The sequence below is a fragment of the Coturnix japonica genome, unplaced genomic scaffold (genome assembly GCF_054131305.1).
Source record: "Coturnix japonica strain WE unplaced genomic scaffold, WE-NBRP24 Scf081, whole genome shotgun sequence".
Classification (NCBI taxonomy): domain Eukaryota; kingdom Metazoa; phylum Chordata; class Aves; order Galliformes; family Phasianidae; genus Coturnix; species Coturnix japonica.
This window is the reverse complement of record NW_028188984.1, coordinates 423,586-443,865: the sequence shown is the minus strand read 5'-3', so window position 1 is coordinate 443,865 and position 20,280 is coordinate 423,586. Positions and strand designations below refer to the sequence as shown.

At 55.5% G+C, this 20,280-nt stretch overlaps 1 protein-coding gene across 4 annotated transcripts in view; it reads left to right on the top strand.

The window, feature by feature from the left end:
* Positions 1 to 20,280, top strand: part of HACL2 (2-hydroxyacyl-CoA lyase 2) — a 72,713-nt gene that overhangs the window by 7,312 nt on the left and 45,121 nt on the right. For all 4 annotated transcript variants that reach the window (XM_085534374.1, XM_085534376.1, XM_085534378.1 and 1 more), the window contains exons 3-4: positions 4,179 to 4,380; positions 19,995 to 20,122. In XM_085534374.1, coding sequence (XP_085390500.1) covers positions 4,179 to 4,380; positions 19,995 to 20,122 — 330 coding nt within the window. The remainder of the gene's footprint in view (positions 1 to 4,178; positions 4,381 to 19,994; positions 20,123 to 20,280) is intronic.

The window sequence follows — 20,280 nt, the reverse complement described above, 5'->3', positions numbered from 1 at the left end:
TAACCCCATCTATCCCATAAACCCCCCTTCTCTATCCCTATAGACCCCTCCCCATTTATCCCCCACCCTATAACCCCATCTATCCCATAAACCCCCCATCTCTATCCCTATAGACCCCTCCCCATTTATCCCCCACCCTATAACCCCATCTATCCCATAAACCCCCCTTCTCTATCCCTATAGACCCCAACAACCCCCCACCCTATAACCCCATCTATCCCATAAACCCCCTTCTCTATCCCTATAGACCAACAATCCCCACCCTATAACCCCATCTATCCCATAAACCCCCCTTCTGTATCCCTATAGACCAACGACCCCCCCACCCTATAACCCCATCTATCCCATTCAACCCCCTTCTGTATCCCTATAGACCCCTCCCCATTTATCCCCCACCCTATAACCCATCTATCCCATTGGACCCACCTTCTCTATCCCTATAGACCCCTCCCCATTTACCACCCACCCTATAACCCCATCTATCCCATAAACCCCCCTTCTCTATCCCTATAAACCCCAAAACCCCCCCACCCTATAACCCCATCTATCCCATTCAACCCCCCTTATCTATCAATATAGACCCCTCCCCATTTATCCCCCACCCTATAACCCATCTATCCCATTCAATCCCCCTTCTCTATCCCTATAGACCCCTCCCCAACGACCCCCCACCCTATAACCCCATCTATCCCATAAACCCCCCTTCTCTATCCCTATAGACCCCTCCCCATTTATCCCCCACCCTATAACCCCATCTATCCCATAAACCCCCCTTCTCTATCCCTATAGACCCCTCCCCAACGACCCCCCACCCTATAACCCCATCTATCCCATAAACCCCCCTTCTCTATCCCTATAGACCCCTCCCCATTTATCCCCCACCCTATAACCCCATCTATCCCATAAACCCCCCTTCTCTATCCCTATAGACCCCTCCCCAACGACCCCCCACCCTAATAACCCCATCTATCCCATAAACCCCCCTTCTCTATCCCTATAGACCCCTCCCCATTTATCCCCCACCCTATAACCCCATCTATCCCATTCAACCCCCCTTCTGTATCCCTATAGACCCCTCCCCATTTATCCCCACCCTATAACCCCATCAATCCCATTGGACCCCCCTTCTCTAACCCTATAGACCCCTCCCCATTTACCCCCCACCCTATAACCCCATCTATCCCATTCAACCCCCCTTCTCTATCCCTACAGACCCCAACAACCCCCACCCTATAACCCCATCTATCCCATTCGACCCCCCTTCTCTGTCCCTATAGACCCCTCCCCATTTATCCCCCACCCTATAACCCATCTATCCCATAAACCCCCCTTCTCTATCCCTATAGACCCCTCCCCAACAACCCCCCACCCTATAACCCCATCTATCCCATAAACCCCCCTTCTGTATCCCTATAGACCAACGACCCCCCACCCTACAACCCATCTATCCCATTCAACCCCCTTCTCTATCCCTATAGACCCCAACATCCCCCCACCCTATAACCCATCTATCCCATAAACCCCCCTTCTCTATCCCTATAGACCCCTCCCCATTTATCTCCCACCCTATAACCCATCTATCCCATTCGACCCCCCTTCTCTATCCCTTGAGACCCCTCCCCAAAGACCCCCCACCCTAAAAACCCAACCACCCCCCACCCTATAACCCCATCTATCCCATTGGACCCCCCTTCTCTATCCCTACAGACCCCTCCCCTATAACCCCCCCACCCTAAAAGCCAACCACCCCCCACCCTATAACCCCATCTATCCAATTCGACCCCCCTTCTATCCCTATAGACCCCTCCCCATTTATCCCAAACCCAAAATACCCATCTATCCCATTCAAGCCCCCTTGTGTATCACTACAGACCCCTCCCCTATGACCCCCCACCCTATAACCCCATCAATCCCATTGGACCCCCTTCTCTATCCCTATAGACCCCAACATCCCCCCACCCTATAACCCCATCTATCCCATAAACCCCCCCTTCTGTATCCCTATAGACCCCTCCCCTATGACCCCCCACCCTATAACCCCATCTATCCCATTGCACCCCCTTCTCTATCCCTATAGACCCCTCCCCAACCACCCCCCACCCTATAACCCCATCTATCCCATTCAACACCCCCTTCTCTATCCCTATAGACCCCTCCCCATTTACCCCCCACCCTATAACCCCATCTATCCCATTCAACCCCCCTTCTGTATCCCTATAGACCCCTCCCCATTTATCCCCCACCCTATAACCCCATCTATCCCATTAAACCCCCCTATCTCTATCCCTATAGACCCCTCCCCATTTATCCCTCCCCATAACCCCATCTATCCCATTGGACCCCTCTTCTCTATCCCTATAGACCCCTCCCCAACCACCCCCCACCCTAATAACCCTACAACCCCCCACCCTAAAACCCATCTATCCCATTCAACCCCCCTTCTCTATCCCTTGAGACCCCTCCCCAAAGACCCCCCACCCTAAAAACCCAACCACCTCCCACCCTATAACCCCATCTCTCCCATTGGACCCCCTTCTCTATCCCTACAGACCCCTCCCCAACAACCCCCCACCCTAATAACCCTACAACCCCCCACCCTATAACCCCATCTATCCCATTCAACCCCCTTCTCTATCCCTATAGACCCCTCCCCATTTATCCCCCACCATATAACCCCATCTATCCCATAAACCCCCTTCTGTATCCCTATAGACCAACAATCCCCACCGTATAACCCATCTATCCCATAAACCCCCCTTCTCTATCCCTATAGACCCCTCCCCATTTATCTCCCACCCTATAACCCCATTTATCCCATTGTACCCCCCTTCTCTGTCCCTATAGACCCCTCCCCAACAACCCCCCACTCTATAAACCCAACAACCCCCACCCTATAACCCCATCTATCCCATAAACCCCCCTTCTCTATCCCTATAGACCCCTCCTCATCTATACCCCACCCTATAACCCCATCTATCCCATAAACCCCCCTTCTCTATCCCTATAGACCCCTCCTCATCTATACCCCACCCTATAACCCCATCTATCCCATTCAACCTCCTTCTGTATCCCTATAGACCCCTCCCCATTTACCCCCCACCCTATAACCCATCTATCCCATAAACCCCCCTTCTGTATCCCTATAGACCCCAATGACCCCCCACCCTATAACCCCATCTATCCCATTGGACCCCCCTTCTCTATCCCTATAGACCCCTCCCCATTTATCCCCCACCCTATAACCCATCTATCCCATTCAACCCCCATTCTCTATCCCTACAGACCCCAACAACCCCCCACCCTAAATACCCAACCCCCTATAGACCCCACTCTGCCCCCTATAGCCCCCATTCTGCCCCTATAGCCCCCACTCTGCCCCTATAGCCCCCACTCTGCCCCCTATAGCCCCCACTCTGCCCCTATAGCCCCCACTCTGCCCCCTATATCCCCCACTCTGCCCCCTATACCCCCCACACTGCCCCCTATAGCCCCCACTCTGCCCCTATAGCCCCCCCTCTACCCCCTATACCCCCCACTCTGCCCCCTATATCCCCCACTCTACCCCCTATAGCCCCCACTCTGCCCCCTATACCCCCCATTCAGCCCCCTATAGTCCCCACTCTGCCCCCTATAGCCCCCACTCTGCCCCCTATACCCCCCACTCTACCCCCTATACCCCCCACTCTGACCCTATACCCCCCATTCAGCCCCCTATAGTCCCCACTCTGCCCCCTATAGCCCCCACTCTGCCCCCTATAGCCCCCACTCTACCCCCTATACCCCCCACTCTGACCCTATACCCCCCATTCAGCCCCCTATAGCCCCCATTCAGCCCCCTATATCCCCCACTCTGCCCCCTATACCCCCCACTCTGCCCCCTATAGCCCCCACTCTACCCCCTATAGCCCCCACTCTGCCCCTATAGCCCCCACTCTGCCCCTATACCCCCCATTCAGCCCCCTATACCCCCCACTCTGCCCCCTATATCCCCCCCTCTACCCCCTATAGCCCCCACTCTGCCCCCTATATCCCCCACTCTACCCCCTATAGCCCCCACTCTGCCCCCTATACCCCCCACTCTGCCCCTATAGCCCCCGCTCTGCCCCCTATAGCCCCCACCCTATAACCCCATCTCTCCCACTGGACCCCCCCTCATTTTCTCTCCCCCCCCCCCCCAGGTTGACCCCAGGAGCCCCCGCCATGGGGGCGAGTTGGTGGCCGAGGTCCTGAGGTCTCACGGGGTCGGGGTCGTGTTCGCGCTGGCGGGGGGTCACATCTCCCCCATTTTAGTGGCCGCCGAGAAGGTCGGGATCCGCGTGGTGGACACGCGGCACGAGGCCACGGCCGTGTTCGCTGCCGATGCCGTGTCCAGGTTATCAGGTATAGGGGGGTATAGGGGGGGAATGGGGGGTATAGGGGCTATAGGGGTAGAATGAGGGCTATAGGGGGGGAATGGGGGGTATAGGGGGGAAAAGGGGGTATAGGGGGGGAATGGGGGTATAGGGGGGGAATGGAGGGTATAGGGGGTGGAGTGGGGATATAGGGGGGGAATGGGGGCTATAGGGGCAGAGTGGGGGCTATAGGGGGCAGAGTGGGGGGTATAGGGGGCAGAGTGGGGGCTATAGGGGGCTATAGGGGGCAGAATGGGGGCTATAGGGAGTAGAGTGGGGGGTATAGGGGGTAGAGTGGGGGATATAGGGGGTAGAGTGGGGGCTATAGGGGGCAGAGTGGGGGGTATAGGGGGTAGAGTGGGGGGTATAGGGGCAGAGTGGGGGCTATAGGGGGTAGAGTGGGGGGTATAGGGGGTAGAGTGGGGGGTATAGGGGCAGAGTGGGGGCTATAGGGGGGGAATGGGGGGTATAGGGGGCAGAGTGGGGGGTATAGGGAGCAGAGGGGGGTTATAGGGGGCAGAGTGGGGGATATAGGGGGGGAATGGAGGGTATAGGGGGTAGAGTGGGATATAGGGGGCAGAATGGGGGATATAGGGGCTATAGGGGCAGAGTGGGGGCTATAGGGGGTGGAGTGGGGGATATAGGGGGGGAATGGGGGGTATAGGGGCGGAGTGGGGTATATAGGGGGAACAATGGGGGCTATAGGGGGCAGAGTGGGGGATATAGGGAGCAGAGTGGGGGTTATAGGGGGCAGAGTGGGGATATAGGGGGGGAATGGAGGGTATAGGGGGGTAGAGTGGGATATAGGGGGCAGAATGGGGGATATAGGGGCTATAGGGGGCAGAGTGGGGGCTATAGGGGGTGGAGTGGGGGATATAGGGGGGGAATGGGGGGTATATAGGGGCAGAGTGGGGGATATAGGGGGGGAATGGGGGTATAGGGGGGAATGGGCGGTATAGGGGGGAATGGGGGTATAGGGGGGAATGGGGGGTATAGGGGGGAATGGGGCTATAGGGGGCAGTGTGGGGGATATAGGGGGGGAATGGGGGTATAGGGGGGAATGGGGGTATAGGGGGGGAATGGGGGGTATAGGGGGCAGAGTGGGGGATATAGGGGGGGAATGGGGGTATAGGGGGGGAATGGGGGGTATAGGGGGGGAATGGGGGTATAGGGGGGGAATGGGGGGTATAGGGGGGGAATGGGGGGTATATTGGCAGAGTGGGGGATATAGGGGGGGAATGGGGGATATAGGGGGGAATGGGGGGTATAGGGGGGAATGGGGGTATAGGGGGGGAATAGGGGGTATAGGGGGGGAATGGGGGGTATAGGGGGATATAGGGGGCAGAATGGGGGTATAGGGGGGGAATGGGGGACATAGGGGGGGAATGGGGGGTATAGGGGGGAATGGGGGGTAGAGGGGGGAATGGGTGGTATAGGGGGTTGAGTGGGGGGTATCGGGGGGGAATGGGGGATATAGGGGGGGAATTGGGGGTATAGGGGGGGAATGGGGGGGTAGAGGGGGGGAATGGGGGATATAGGGGGTAGAGTGGGGGTATCGGGGGGAATGGGGGGTTATAGGGGGCCAGAGTGGGGGCTATAGGGGGCAGAGAGGGGGAATGGGGGATACAGGGGGCAGAGGGGGGAGATAGGGGGCAGAATAGGGGATATAGGGGGCAGAGTGGGGGCTATAGGGGGCAGAGTGGGGGGTATAGGGGGCTATAGGGGGCAGAATGGGGGCTATAGGGGGCTATAGGGGGTAGAGTGGGGGCTATAGGGGGGCAATGGGGGGTATAGGGGCGGAGTGGGGGCTATAGGGGGCAGAGTGGGGGCTATAGGGGCAGAGTGGGGGCTATAGGGGGGGAATGGGGGGTATAGGGGGGGAATGGGGCTATAGGGGGCAGAGTGGGGGCTATAGGGGGTGGAATGGGGGATATAGGGGGGGAATGGGGGTATAGGGGGGGAATGGGGGGTATAGGGGGGGAATGGGGGGGTATAGGGGGTAGAGTGGGGGGTATAGGGGGGGAATGGGGGTATAGGGGGGGAATGGGGGATATAGGGGGGGAATGGGGGTATAGGGGGGGAATGGGGGGTATAGGGGGTAGAGTGGGGGGTATAGGGGGGGAATGGGGGTATAGGGGGGGAATGGGGGGTATAGGGGGGGAATGGGGGGTATAGGGGGGGAATGGGGGGTATAGGGGGTAGAGTGGGGGTATAGGGGGGGAATGGGGGATATAGGGGGTAGAGTGGGGGGTATAGGGGGGGAATGGGGGATATAGGGGGGGAATGGGGGGTATAGGGGGTAGAGTGGGGGGTATAGGGGGGAATGGGGGTATAGGGGGGGAATGGGGGGTATAGGGGGGAATGGGGGGTATAGGGGGGGAATGGGGGATATAGGGGGTAGAGTGGGGGGTATAGGGGGGGAATGGGGGGTATAGGGGGGGGATGGGGGGTATAGGGGGTAGAGTGGGGGGTATAGGGGCAGAGTGGGGGCTATAGGGGGCAGAGTGGGGGGTATAGGGGGCTATAGGGGGCAGAATGGGGGCTATAGGGAGTAGAGTGGGGGGTATAGGGGGTAGAGTGGGGGATATAGGGGGTAGAGTGGGGGCTATAGGGGGCAGAGTGGGGGATATAGGGGGGGAATGGGGGGTATAGGGGGGGAATGGGGGGTATAGGGGGGGAATGGGGGGTATAGGGGGGGAATGGGGGTATAGGGGGGAATGGGGGGTATAGGGGGGGAATGGGGGTATAGGGGGTAGAGTGGGGGGTATAGGGGGGGAATGGGGGTATAGGGGGGAATGGGGGGTATAGGGGGGGAATGGGGGTATAGGGGGGAATGGGGAGTATAGGGGGAACAATGGGGGCTATAGGGGGCAGAATGGGGGATATAGGGGCTATAGGGGGCAGAGTGGGGGCTATAGGGGGTGGAGTGGGGGATATAGGGGGGGAATGGGGGCTATAGGGGCAGAGTGGGGGATATAGGGGGCAGAGTGGGGGCTATGGGGGGTAGAGTGGGGGGAATAGGGGGGGAATGGGGGGTATAGGGGGGGAATGGGGGATATAGGGGCAGAGTGGGGGATATAGGGGGAACAATGGGGGCTATAGGGGGCAGTGTGGGGGATATAGGGGGGGAATGGGGGTATAGGGGGGGAATGGGGGGTATAGGGGGCAGAGGGGGGGATATAGGGGGGAATGGGGGTATAGGGGGGAATGGGGGGTATAGGGGGTAGAGTGGGGGATATAGGGGGAACAATGGGGGCTATAGGGGGCAGAGTGGGGGATATAGGGGGGGAATGGAGGGTATAGGAGGTAGAGTGGGATATAGGGGGCAGAATGGGGGATATAGGGGCTATAGGGGGTAGAGTGGGGGCTATAGGGGGCAGAGTGGGGGATATAGGGGGGGAATGGGGGTATAGGGGGGGAATGGGGGTATAGGGGGGAATGGGGGATATAGGGGGGGAATGGGGGTATAGGGGGGGAATGGGGGATATAGGGGGGGAATGGGGGGTATAGGGGGGGAATGGGGGATATAGGGGGGGAATGGGGGTATAGGGGGGGAATGGGGGATATAGGGGGGGAATGGGGGGTATGGGGGGGGAATGGGGGGTATAGGGGGGGAATAGGGGGTATAGGGGGGGGAATGGGGGGTATAGGGGGTAGAGTGGGGGGTATAGGGGGGGAATGGGGGTATAGGGGGGGAATGGGGGATATAGGGGGGAATGGGGGTATAGGGGGGGAATGGGGGGTATAGGGGGCAGAGTGGGGGGTATAGGGGGATGAGTGGGGGATATAGGGGCAGAGTGGGGGATATAGTGGGAACAATGGGGGCTATAGGGGGCAGAGTGGGGGATATGGGGGCAGAGTGGGGGGAATAGGGGGTAGAGTGGGGGGAATAGGGGGGGAATGGGGGGTATAGGGGCCAGAATGGTGGCTGTAGGGGGGAGAGTGGGGGGTATAGGGGGCAGAGTAGGGGGTATAGGGGGTAGAGTGGGGGATATAGGGGGGGAATGGAGGGTATAGGGGGTAGAGTGGGATATAGGGGGCAGAATGGGGGATATAGGGGCTATAGGGGGCAGAGTGGGGGCTATAGGGGGCGGAGTGGGGGGTATAGGGGGCACAATTGGGGTTTTAGGGGGCAGAATGTGGGCTATAGGGGGCGGAGTGGGGGCTATAGGGGGCGGAGTGGGGGGTATAGGGGGCAGAATGGGGGCTATAGGGAGTAGAGTGGGGGGTATAGGGGGTAGAGTGGGGGGTATAGGGGCAGAGTGGGGGCTATAGGGGGTAGAGTGGGGGGTATAGGGGGCAGAGTGCGGTCTATAGGGGCAGAGTGGGGGATAGAGGGGGGGAATGGAGGGTATAGGGGGTAGAGTGGGATATAGGGGGCAGAATGGGGGATATAGGGGCTATAGGGGGCAGAGTGGGGGCTATAGGGGGTGGAGTGGGGGATATAGGGGGGGAATGGGGGCTATAGGGGCAGAGTGGGGGATATAGTGGGGGAATGGGGGGTATAGGGGCAGAGTGGGGGATATAGGGGGGGAATGGGGGGTATAGGGGGTGGAGTGGGGGCTATAGGGGGCAGAGTGGGGGCTATAGGGGCAGAGTGGGGCGTATAGGGGGCAGAGTAGGGGGTATAGGGGGCAGACTGGGGGATATAGGGGGCAGAGTGGGGGATATAGAGGGGGGAATGGGGGGTATAGGGGGTGGAGTGGGGGGTATAGGGGGGGAATGGGGGGTATAGGGGCAGAGTGGGGGATATAGGGGGAGAATGGAGGGTATAGGGGGTAGAGTGGGATATAGGGGGCAGAGTGGGGGTATAGGGGGCTATAGGGGGCAGAGTGGGGGCTATAGGGGGGAATGGCGGTATAGGGGGGGAATGGGGGGTATAGGGGGCAGAGTGGGGGTATAGGGGGCTATAGGGGGCAGAACGGGGGCTATAGGGGGCTATAGGGGGCAGAGTGGAGGTATAGAGGATAGAGTGGGGGCTATAGGGGCAGAGTGGGGGATATAGGGGGTGGAGTGGGGGCTATAGGGGGTAGAGTGGGGGATATAGGGGGATGAGTGGGGGGTATAGGGGGCAGAGTGGGGAATACAGGGGGTAGAGTGGGGGATATAGGGGTAGAGTGGGGGCTATAGGGGCAGAATGGGGGCTATAGGGGCAGAATGGGGGCTATAGGGGGCGGAGTGGGGGCTATAGGGGGTAGAGTGGGGGGTATAGGGGCAGAGTGGGGGCTATAGGGGGGGAATGGGGGGTATAGGGGGCAGAGTGGGGGCTATAGGGAGCAGAGTGGTGGTTATAGGGGGCAGAGTGGGGGATATAGGGGGGGAATGGAGGGTATAGGGGGTAGAGTGGGATATAGGGGGCAGAATGGGGGATATAGGGGCTATAGGGGGCAGAGTGGGGGCTATAGGGGGCAGAGTGGGGGTTATAGGGGGTAGCGTGCGGGGTATAGGGGAAGAGTGGGGGGTATAGGGGGCAGAGTGGTGGGTATAGGGGCAGAATGGGGGCTATAGGAGGCAGTGTGGGGGATATAGGGGGGGAATGGGGGTATAGGGGGGGAATGGGGGGTATAGGGGGGGAATGGGGGCTATAGGGGGTGGAGTGGGGGATATAGGGGGCAGAGTGGGGGGTATAGGGGGCGGAGTGGGGGCTATAGGGGGCGGAGTGGGGGATATAGGGACAGAGTGGGGGCTATAGGGGGCAGAGTGGGGGCTATAGGGGCTGAATGGGGGTATAGGGGGCAGAGTGGGGGCTATAGGGGGGAGAATGGGGGATATAGGGGGCGGAGTGGGGGATATAGGGGGCAGAATGGGGGATATAGGGGATATAGGGGGCAGAGTGGGGGCTATAGGGGGTGGAGTGGGGGATATAAGGGGGGAATGGGGGGTATAGGGGGTGGAGTGGGGGATATAGGGGGGGAATGGGGCTATAGGGGGCAGAGTGGGGGATATAGGGGGGGAATGGGGGCTATAGGGGGCAGAGTGGGGGCTATAGGGGGAAGAGTGGGGGGTATAGGGGGCAGAGTGGGGGCTATAGGGGGTAGAGTGGGGGATATAGGGGGGGAATGGGGGGTATAGGGGGGGAATGGGGGGTATAGGGGGCAGAGTGGGGGTATAGGGGGCAGAATGGGGGGTATAGGGGGCAGAGTGGGGGCTATAGGGGGGCAGAGTGGGGGTTATAGGGGGCAGAGTGGGGGATATAGGGGGGGAATGGAGGGTATAGGGGGTAGAGTGGGATATAGGGGGCAGAATGGGGGATATAGGGGCTATAGGGGGCAGAGTGGGGGCTATAGGGGGTGGAGTGGGGGATATAGGGGGGGAATGGGGGGTATAGGGGCAGAGTGGGGAATATAGGCGGTGGTGTGGGGGGTATAGGGGGTAGAGTGGGAGCTATAGGGGGCAGAGTGTGGGGTATAGGGGGCAGAATGGGGGCTATAGGGGGAAGAGTGGGGGATATAGGGGGCAGAGTGGGGGTATAGGGGTAGAGTGGGGGGTATAGGGGGCAGAGTGGGGGGTATAGGGGGCAGAGTGGGGGATATAGGGGCAGAGTGGGGGCTATAGGGGGAAGAGTGGGGGCTATAGGGGGCAGAGTGGGGGGTATAGGGGGCAGAGTGGGGGCTATAGGGGGCAGAGTGGGGGGTATAGGAGGCAGAGTGGGGGGTATAGGGGGCAGAGTGGGGGCTAAAGGGGGCAGAGTGGGGGCTATAGGGGGCAGAGTGGGGGCTATAGGGGCAGAGTGGGGGCTGTAGGAACCTATAGGGGATGCTAGAGCTCGTGGTCAACCCTATAGTCTAGATCTGTAGGGTTTATGGCCAACACCATCCTCTTCCCTATAGGATATAGGGTTTTGGGGTCGTCCCATCCTTATGGGATCCCTATTGAGTGGATCCCTCCTCGTGTCTCCCAACTTTGGGTTTTCTCCCCATTTATTCCCATCCTAAGCCCATATAGGATCTCTAGGGTCAATGGGATGAGTGGAGGTAGATCTCATGGCCAACACCATCCTCTTCCCTATAGGATATAGGGTTTTGGGGTCGTCACACCCTTATGGGATCCCAGTTGAGTCGAGCTCTCATCCATGGGTTTCATCCCATCTTATCCCCCACCCCAAACCTATTTGCGGTCTGTAGGGTCAATGGGACGAGGGGAGGTAGAACACCATCCTCTATGGGATGGAGGATTTGGGGTTGTCTCTGTTTTATGGGGTTTTTATGGGTTTCTCCCCATTTATTCCCACCCCAAACCAATATAGGATCTCTAGGGTCAATGGGACGAGGGGGAGGTAGATCTAATGGCCAACACCGTCCTCGTCCCTATAGGATATAGGGTTTTGGGGTCGTCCCACCCTTATGGGATCCCAGTTGAGTCGAGCTCTCATCCATGGGTCTCATCCCATCTTATCCCCCACCCCAAACCAATTTGGGGTCTGTAGGGTCAATGGGACGAGGGGAGGTAGAACACAATTCTCTATGGGATGGAGGATTTGGGGTTGTCTCTGTTTTATAGGGTTTTTATGGGTTTCTCCCCATTTATTCCCACCCCAAACCAATTTGGGGTCTGTAGGGTCAATGGGACCAAGTGGAGGTAGATCTAATGGCCAACACCATCCTTGTCCCTATAGGATATAGGGTTTTGGGTTCGTCACACCCTTATGGGATCCCTATTGAGTGGATCCCTCCTCGTGTCTCTCAACTTTGGGTTTTCTCCCTATTTATTCCCATCCTAAACCCATACAGGATCTCTAGGGTCAATGGGACGAGGGGAGGTAGATCTCATGGCCAACACCATCCTTTTCTTTATAGGATATAGGGTTTTGGGGTCGTCCCACCCTTATGGGATCCCAATTGAGTGGATCCGTCCTCCTGTCTCTCAACTTTGGGTTTTCTCCCCATTTATTCCCAGCCCAAACCAATTTGGGATCTATAGGGTCAATGGGACCAAGTGGAGGTAGATCCAATGGCCAACGCTGTCCTCTTCCCTATAGGATATAGGGTTTTGGGGTCATCCCACCCTTATGGGATCCCAGTTGAGTCGAGCTCTCATCCATGTGTTTCATCCCATCTTATTCCCCACCCCAAACCCATATAGGATCTCTAGGGTCAATGGGACCAAGTGGAGGTAGATCTCATGGCCAACGCTGTTCTCTTCCCTATAGGATATAGGGTTTTGGGGTCGTCCCACCCTTATGGGATCCCAATTGAGTGGATCCCTCCTCCTGTCTCTCAACTTTGGGTTTTCTCCCCATTTATTCCCACCCCAAACCTATTTGGGGTCTGTAGGGTCAATGGGACGAGGGGAGGTAGAACTCAAGGCCAACACCATCCTCTTCCCTATAGGATATAGGGTTTTGGGGTCGTCACACCCTTATGGGATCCCAGTTGAGTCGAGCTCTCATCCATGGGTTTCATCCCATCTTATCCCCCACCCCAAACCAATTTGGGGTCTGTAGGGTCAATGGGACGAGGGGAGGTAGAACACAATCCTCTATGGGATGGAGGATTTGGGTTGTCTCTGTTTTATGGGGTTTTTATGGGTTTCTCCCCATTTATTCCCACCCCAAACCCATATAGGATCTCTAGGGTCAATAGGATGAGTGGAGGTAGATCTAATGGCCAACACCATCCCTCTTCCCTATAGGATATAGGGTTTTAGGGTCGTCCCACCCTTATGGGATCCCCGTTGAGTCGAGCTCTCATCCATGGGTTTCATCCCATCTTATCCCCCACCCCAAACCAATTTGGGGTCTGTAGGGTCAATGGGACGAGGGGAGGTAGAACACAGTCCTCTATGGGATGGAGGATTTGGGGTTGTCTCTGTTTTATGGGGTTTTTATGGGTTTCTCCCTATTTATTCCCATCCCAAACCTATTTGGGGTCTGTAGGGTCAATGGGACCGAGTGGAGGTAGATCTAATGGCCAACACCATCCTCGTCCCTATAGGATATAGGGTTTTGGGGTCGTCTCACCCTTATGGGATCCCTATTGAGTGGATCCCTCCTCCTGTCTCCCAACTTTGGGTTTTCTCCCCATTTATTCCCACCCCAAACCCATATAGGATCTATAGGGTCAATGGGACAAGGGGAGGTAGATCTAATGGCCAACCCCATCCTCTTCCCTATAGGATATAGGGTTTTAGGGTCGTCCCACCCTTATGGGATCCCAGTTGAGTCGAGCTCTCATCCATGGGTTTCATCCCATCTTATCCCCCACCCCAAACCAATTTGGGGTCTCTAGGGTCAATGGGACGAGGAGAGGTAGAACACCATCCTCTATGGGATGGAGGATTTGGGGTTGTCTCTGTTTTATGGGGTTTTTATGGGTTTCTCCCCATTTATTCCCACCCCAAACCTATTTGGGGTCTGTAGGGTCAATGGGACCAAGTGGAGGTAGATCTCATGGCCAACACCATCCTCGTCCCTATAGGATATAGGGTTTTGGGGTCATCCCACCCTTATGGGATCCCTATTGAGTCGAGCTCTCATCCATGGGTCTCATCCCATCTTATCCCCCACCCCAAACCAATTTGGGGTCTATAGGGTCAATGGGACCAAGTGGAGGTAGATCTCATGGCCAACGCCATCCTCTTCCCTATAGGATATAGGGTTTTGGGGTTCTCCCACCCTTATGGGATCCCTATTAAGTGGATCCCTCCTCGTGTCTCCCAACTTTGGGTTTTCTCCCCATTTATTCCCACCCCAAACCTATTTGGGGTCTGTAGGGTCAATGGGACCAAGTGGAGGTAGATCCAATGGCCAATGCCGTCTTCTTCCCTATAGGATATAGGGTTTTAGGGTTCTCCCACCCTTATGGGATCCCTATTGAGTGGATCCCTCCTCGTGTCTCCCATCTTTGGGTTTTCTCCCCATTTATTCCCACCCCAAACCCATATAGGATCTCTAGGGTCAATGGGACCAAGTGGAGGTAGATCTAATGGCCAACACCATCCTCGTCCCTATAGGATATAGGGTTTTGGGGTCGTCCCACCCTTATGGGATCCCAGTTGAGTCGAGCTCTCATCCGTGGGTTTCATCCCATCTTATCCCCCACCCCAAACCAATTTGGGGTCTGTAGGGTCAATGGGACGAGGGGAGGTAGAACACAATGCTCTATGGGATGGAGGATTTGGGGTTGTCTCTGTTTTATGGGGTTTTTATGGGTTTCTCCCCATTTATTCCCACCCCAAACCTATTTAGGGTCTGTAGAGTCAATGGGACCGAGTGGAGGTAGATCTCATGGCCAACGCCATCCTCTTCCCTATAGGATATAGGGTTTTGGGGTCGTCCCACCCTTATGGGATCCCAATTGAGTCGAGCTCTCATCCATGGGTTTCATCCCATCTTATCCCCCACCCCAAACCTATTTGGGATCTCTAGGGTCAATAGGATGAGTGGAGGTAGATCTAATGGCCAACACCATCCTCTTCCCTATAGGATATAGGGTTTTGGGTTCGTCCCACCCTTATGGGATCCCTATTAAGTGGATCCCTCCTCGTGTCTCCCAACTTTGGGGTTTCTCCCCATTTATTCCCACCCCAAACCTATATAGGATCTCTAGGGTCAATGGGACCAAGTGGAGGTAGATCCAATGGCCAACACCACCCTCTTCCCTATAGGATATAGGGTTTTTGGGGTCGTCCCACCCTTATGGGATCCCAATTGAGTGGATCCCTCCTCATGTCACTCAACTTTGGGGTTTCTCCCCATTTATTCCCACCCCAAACCAATTTGGGGTCTGTAGGGTCAGTGGGACCAAGTGGAGGTAGATCTAATGGCCAACGCCATCCTCTTCTCTATAGGATGGTGGCAACGCCGTCCTCTTCCCTATAGGATATAGGGTTTTGGGGTCGTCCCACCCTTATGGGATCCCAATTGATTCGAGCTCTCATCCATGGGATTCATCCCATCTTATCCCCCACCCCAAACCAATTTGGGGTCTGTAGGGTCAATGGGACGAAGGGAGGTAGAACACAGTCCTCTATGGGATGGAGGATTTGGGGTTGTCTCTGTTTTATGGGGTCTTTATGGGTTTCTCCCCATTTATTCCCATCCCAAACCCATATAGGATCTGTAGGGTCAATGGGACGAGTGGAGGTAGATCCAATGGCCAACGCCATCCTCTTCCCTATAGGATATAGGGTTTTGGGGTCGTCCCACCCTTATGGGATCCCAGTTGAGTGGATCTCTCAGCTATAAGTTTCATCCCATCTTATTCCCCACCCCAAACCAATTTGGGGTCTGTAGGGTCAATGGGTCCAAGTGGAGGTAGATCCAATGGCCAACACCATCCTCGTCCCTATAGGATATAGGGTTTTGGGGTCGTCCCACCCTTATGGGATCCCTATTGAGTGGATCCCTCCTCCTGTCTCCCAACTTTGGGTTTTCTCCCCATCTTATCCCCCACCCCAAACCAATTTGGGGTCTGTAGGGTCAATGGGACGAGGGGAGGTAGAGCTGAAGGCCAACACCATCCTCTTCCCTATAGGATATAGGGTTTGGGGTCGTCCCACCCTTATGGGATCCCAATTGAGTCGAGCTCTCATCCATGGGTTTCATCCCATCTTATTCCCCACCCCAAACCAATTTGGGGTCTGTAGGGTCAATGGGACCAAGTGAAGGTAGATCTAATGGCCAACACCATCCTCGTCCCTATAGGATATAGGGTTTTGGGGTCGTCCCACCCTTATGGGATCCCCGTTGAGTCGAGCTCTCATCCGTGGGTTTCATCCCATCTTATCCCCCACCCCAAACCAATTTGGGGTCTGTAGGGTCAATGGGACGAGGGGAGGTAGAGCTCATGGCCAACACCATCCTCGTCCCTATAGGATATAGGGTTTTGGGGTCGTCCCACCCTTATGGGATCCCTATTGAGTGGATCCATCCTCCTGTCTCTCAACTTTGGGTTTTCTCCCCATTTATTCCCACCCCAAACCAATTTGGGGTCTCCAAGGTCAATAGGATGAGTGGAGGTAGATCTAATGGCCAACACCATCCTCTTCCCTATAGGATATAGGGTTTTGGGGTCATCCCACCCTTATGGGATCCCAGTTGAGTCGAGCTCTCATCCATGGGTTTCATCCCATCTTATCCCCCACCCCAAACCAATTTGGGGTCTGTAGGGTCAATGGGACCAAGTGATGGTAGATCTAATGGCCAACACCATCCTCTTCCCTATAGGATATAGGGTTTTAGGGTTGTCCCACCCTTATGGGATCCCCGTTGAGTGGATCTCTCATCCATGGGTTTCATCCCATCTTATCCCCCACCCCAAACCTATTTGGGGTCTGTAGGGTCAATAGGATGAGTGGAGGTAGATCTCATGGCCAACACCGTCCCTCTTCCCTATAGGATATAGGGTTTTGGGGTCGTCCCACCCTTATGAGATCCCAATTGAGTGGATCCCTCCTCGTGTCTCTCAACTTTGGGTTTCTCCCCATTTATTCCCATCCTAAACCCATATAGGATCTCTAGGGTCAATGGGATGAGTGGAGGTAGATCTAATGGCCAGCACCATCCTCTTCCCTATAGGATATAGGGTTTTGGGGTCGTCCCACCCTTATGGGATCCCAATTGAGTCGAGCTCTCATCCATGGGTTTCATCCCATCTTATCCCCCACCCCAAACCAATTTGGGGTCTGTAGGGTCAATAGGATGAGTGGAGGTAGATCTCATGGCCAACGCCGTTCTCTTCCCTATAGGATATAGGGTTTTGGGGTCGTCCCTCCCTTACGGGATCCCTATTGAGTTGATCCGTCCTCGTGTCTCTCAACTTTGGGATTTCTCCCCATTTATTCCCATCCTAAACCCATATAGGATCTCTAGGGTCAATGGGACCAAGTGGAGGTAGATCCAATGGCCAACACCATCCTCTTCCCTATAGGATATAGGGTTTTGGGGTCGTCCCACCCTTATGGGATCCCAGTTGAGTCGAGCTCTCATCCATGGGTTTCATCCCATCTTATCCCCCACCCCAAACCTATTTGGGGTCTGTAGGGTCAATGGGACCAAGTGGAGGTAGATCTCATGGCCAACGCCGTTCTCTTCCCTATAGGATATAGGGTTTTGGGGTCGTCCCACCCTTATGGGATCCCAGTTGAGTCGAGCTCTCATCCATGGGTTTCATCCCATCTTATCCCCCACCCCAAACCCATATAGGATCTCTAGGGTCAATGGGACCAAGTGAAGGTAGATCTAATGGCCAACACCATCCTCGTCCCTATAGGATATAGGGTTTGGGGTCATCCCACCCTTATGGGATCCCAGTTGAGTGTAACATGGTCCTCTCCATGAAGGGGTTTCTCCCCTTTTATTCCCATCCTAAACCCATATAGGATCTCTAGGGTCAATGGGACCAAGTGGAGGTAGATCTAATGGCCAACACCATCCTCTTCCCTATAGGATATAGGGTTTTGGGGTCGTCCCACCCTTATGGGATCCCCATTGAGTCGAGCTCTCATCCATGGGTTTCATCCCATCTTATCCCCCACCCCAAACCAATTTGGGGTCTGTAGGGTCAATGGGACGAGGGGAGGTAGAACACAATCCTCTATGGGATGGAGGATTTGGGGTTGTCTCTGTTTTATGGGGTTTTTATGGGTTTCTCCCCATTTATTCCCACCCCAAACCAATTTGGGGTCTGTAGGGTCAATGGGACCGAGTGGAGGTAGATCTAATGGCCAACACCATCCTCTTCCCTATAGGATATAGGGTTTTAGGGTCGTCCCACCCTTATGGGATCCCAGTTGAGTCGAGCTCTCATCCATGGGTTTCATCCCATCTTATTCCCCACCCCAAACCCATATAGGATCTCTAGGGTCAATGGGACCAAGTGAAGGTAGATCTAATGGCCAACACCATCCTCGTCCCTATAGGATATAGGGTTTTGGGGTCATCCCACCCTTATGGGATCCCAGTTGAGTGTAACATGGTCCTCTCCATGAAGGGGTTTCTCCCCTTTTATTCCCATCCTAAACCCATATAGGATCTCTAGGGTCAATGGGACGAGTGGAGGTAGATCTAATGGCCAACACCACCCTCTTCCCTATAGGATATAGGGTTTTGGGGTCGTCCCACCCTTATGGGATCCCAGTTGAGTGGATCCATCCTCCTGTCTCTCAACTTTGGGTTTTCTCCCCATTTATTCCCACCCCAAACCTATTTGGGGTCTGTAGGGTCAATGGGACTAAGTGGAGGTAGATCCAATGGCCAACACCATCCTCTTCCCTATAGGATATAGGGTTTTGGGGTCGTCCCACCCTTATGGGATCCCAGTTGAGTCGAGCTCTTATCCATGGGTTTCATCCCATCTTATCCCCCACCCCAAACCTATTTGGGGTCTGTAGGGTCAATGGGACGAGGGGAGGTAGAACACCATCCTCGATGGGATGGAGGATTTGGGGTTGTCTCTGTTTTATGGGGTTTTTATGGGTTTCTCCCCATTTATTCCCACCCCAAACCAATTTGGGGTCTGTAGGGTCAATGGGACCAAGTGGAGGTAGATCTCATGGCCAACCCCATCCTCTTCCCTATAGGATATAGGGTTTTGGGGTCGTCCCACCCTTATGGGATCCCAGTTGAGTTGAGCTCTCATCCATGGGTTTCATCCCATCTTATTCCCCACCCCAAACTAATTTGTGGTCTGTAGGGTCAATGGGACGAGGGGAGGTAGATCTAATGGCCAACACCACCCTCGTCCCTATAGGATATAGGGTTTTGGGGTAGTCCCACCCTTATGGGATCCCTATTGAGTGGATCCCTCCTCGTGTCTCCCAACTTTGGGTTTTCTCCCCATTTATTCCCACCCCAAACCTATTTGGGGTCTGTAGGGTCAATAGGATGAGTGGAGGTAGATCTAATGGCCAACACCATCCTCTTCCCTATAGGATATAGGGTTTTGGGGTCATCCCACCCTTATGGGATCCCAATTGAGTCGAGCTCTCATCCGTGGGTTTCATCCCATCTTATCCCCCACCCCAAACCTATTTGGGGTCTGTAGGGTCAATGGGACCGAGTGGAGGTAGAGCTCAAGGCCAACACCACCCTCTATGGGATGGAGGATTTGGGGTTGTCTCTGTTTTATGGGGTTTTTATGGGTTTCTCCCCATTTATTCCCACCCCAAAACAATTTGGGGTCTGTAGGGTCAATGGGACCAAGTGGAGGTAGATCTAATGGCCAACACCGTCCTCTTCCCTATAGGATATAGGGTTTTGGGGTCGTCCCTCCCTTATGGGATCCCTATTGAGTTGATCCGTCCTCGTGTCTCTCAACTTTGGGTTTTCTCCCCATTTATTCCCATCCTAAACCCATATAGGATCTCTAGGGTCAATGGGACGAGGGGAGGTAGAACACCATCCTCTATGGGATGGAGGATTTGGGGTTGTCTCTGTTTTATGGGGTTTTTATGGGTTTCATCCCATCTTATCCCCCACCCCAAACCTATTTGGGGTCTGTAGGGTCAATGGGACCAAGTGGAGGTAGATCTAATGGCCAACGCCGTCCTCTTCCCTATAGGATGGAGGCAACCCCATCCTCGTCCCTATAGGATATAGGGTTTTGGGGTCGTCCCACCCTTATGGGATCCCCATTGATCCCTGACCCCATTCCCATCCCTCAGGTCACATCGGTGTCGCCGTCGTCACCGCCGGCCCCGGTGTCACCAACGCGGTGACGGCCGTGAAGAACGCTCAGATGGCGGAATCCCCATTGCTGCTCATCGGGGGCGCGGCCGCCACCATACAGAAGGTTTGTGGGGTCAGCTATGGGATTTATGGCCCCATATCCCGTATTTATGGGGTTTAAGGTTTATAGGGTCAGCTATGGGATTTACGGCCCCATATCCCATATTTATGGAGTTTAAGGTCTGTAGGGTCAAACAACGGGATTTACGGCCCCATATCCCC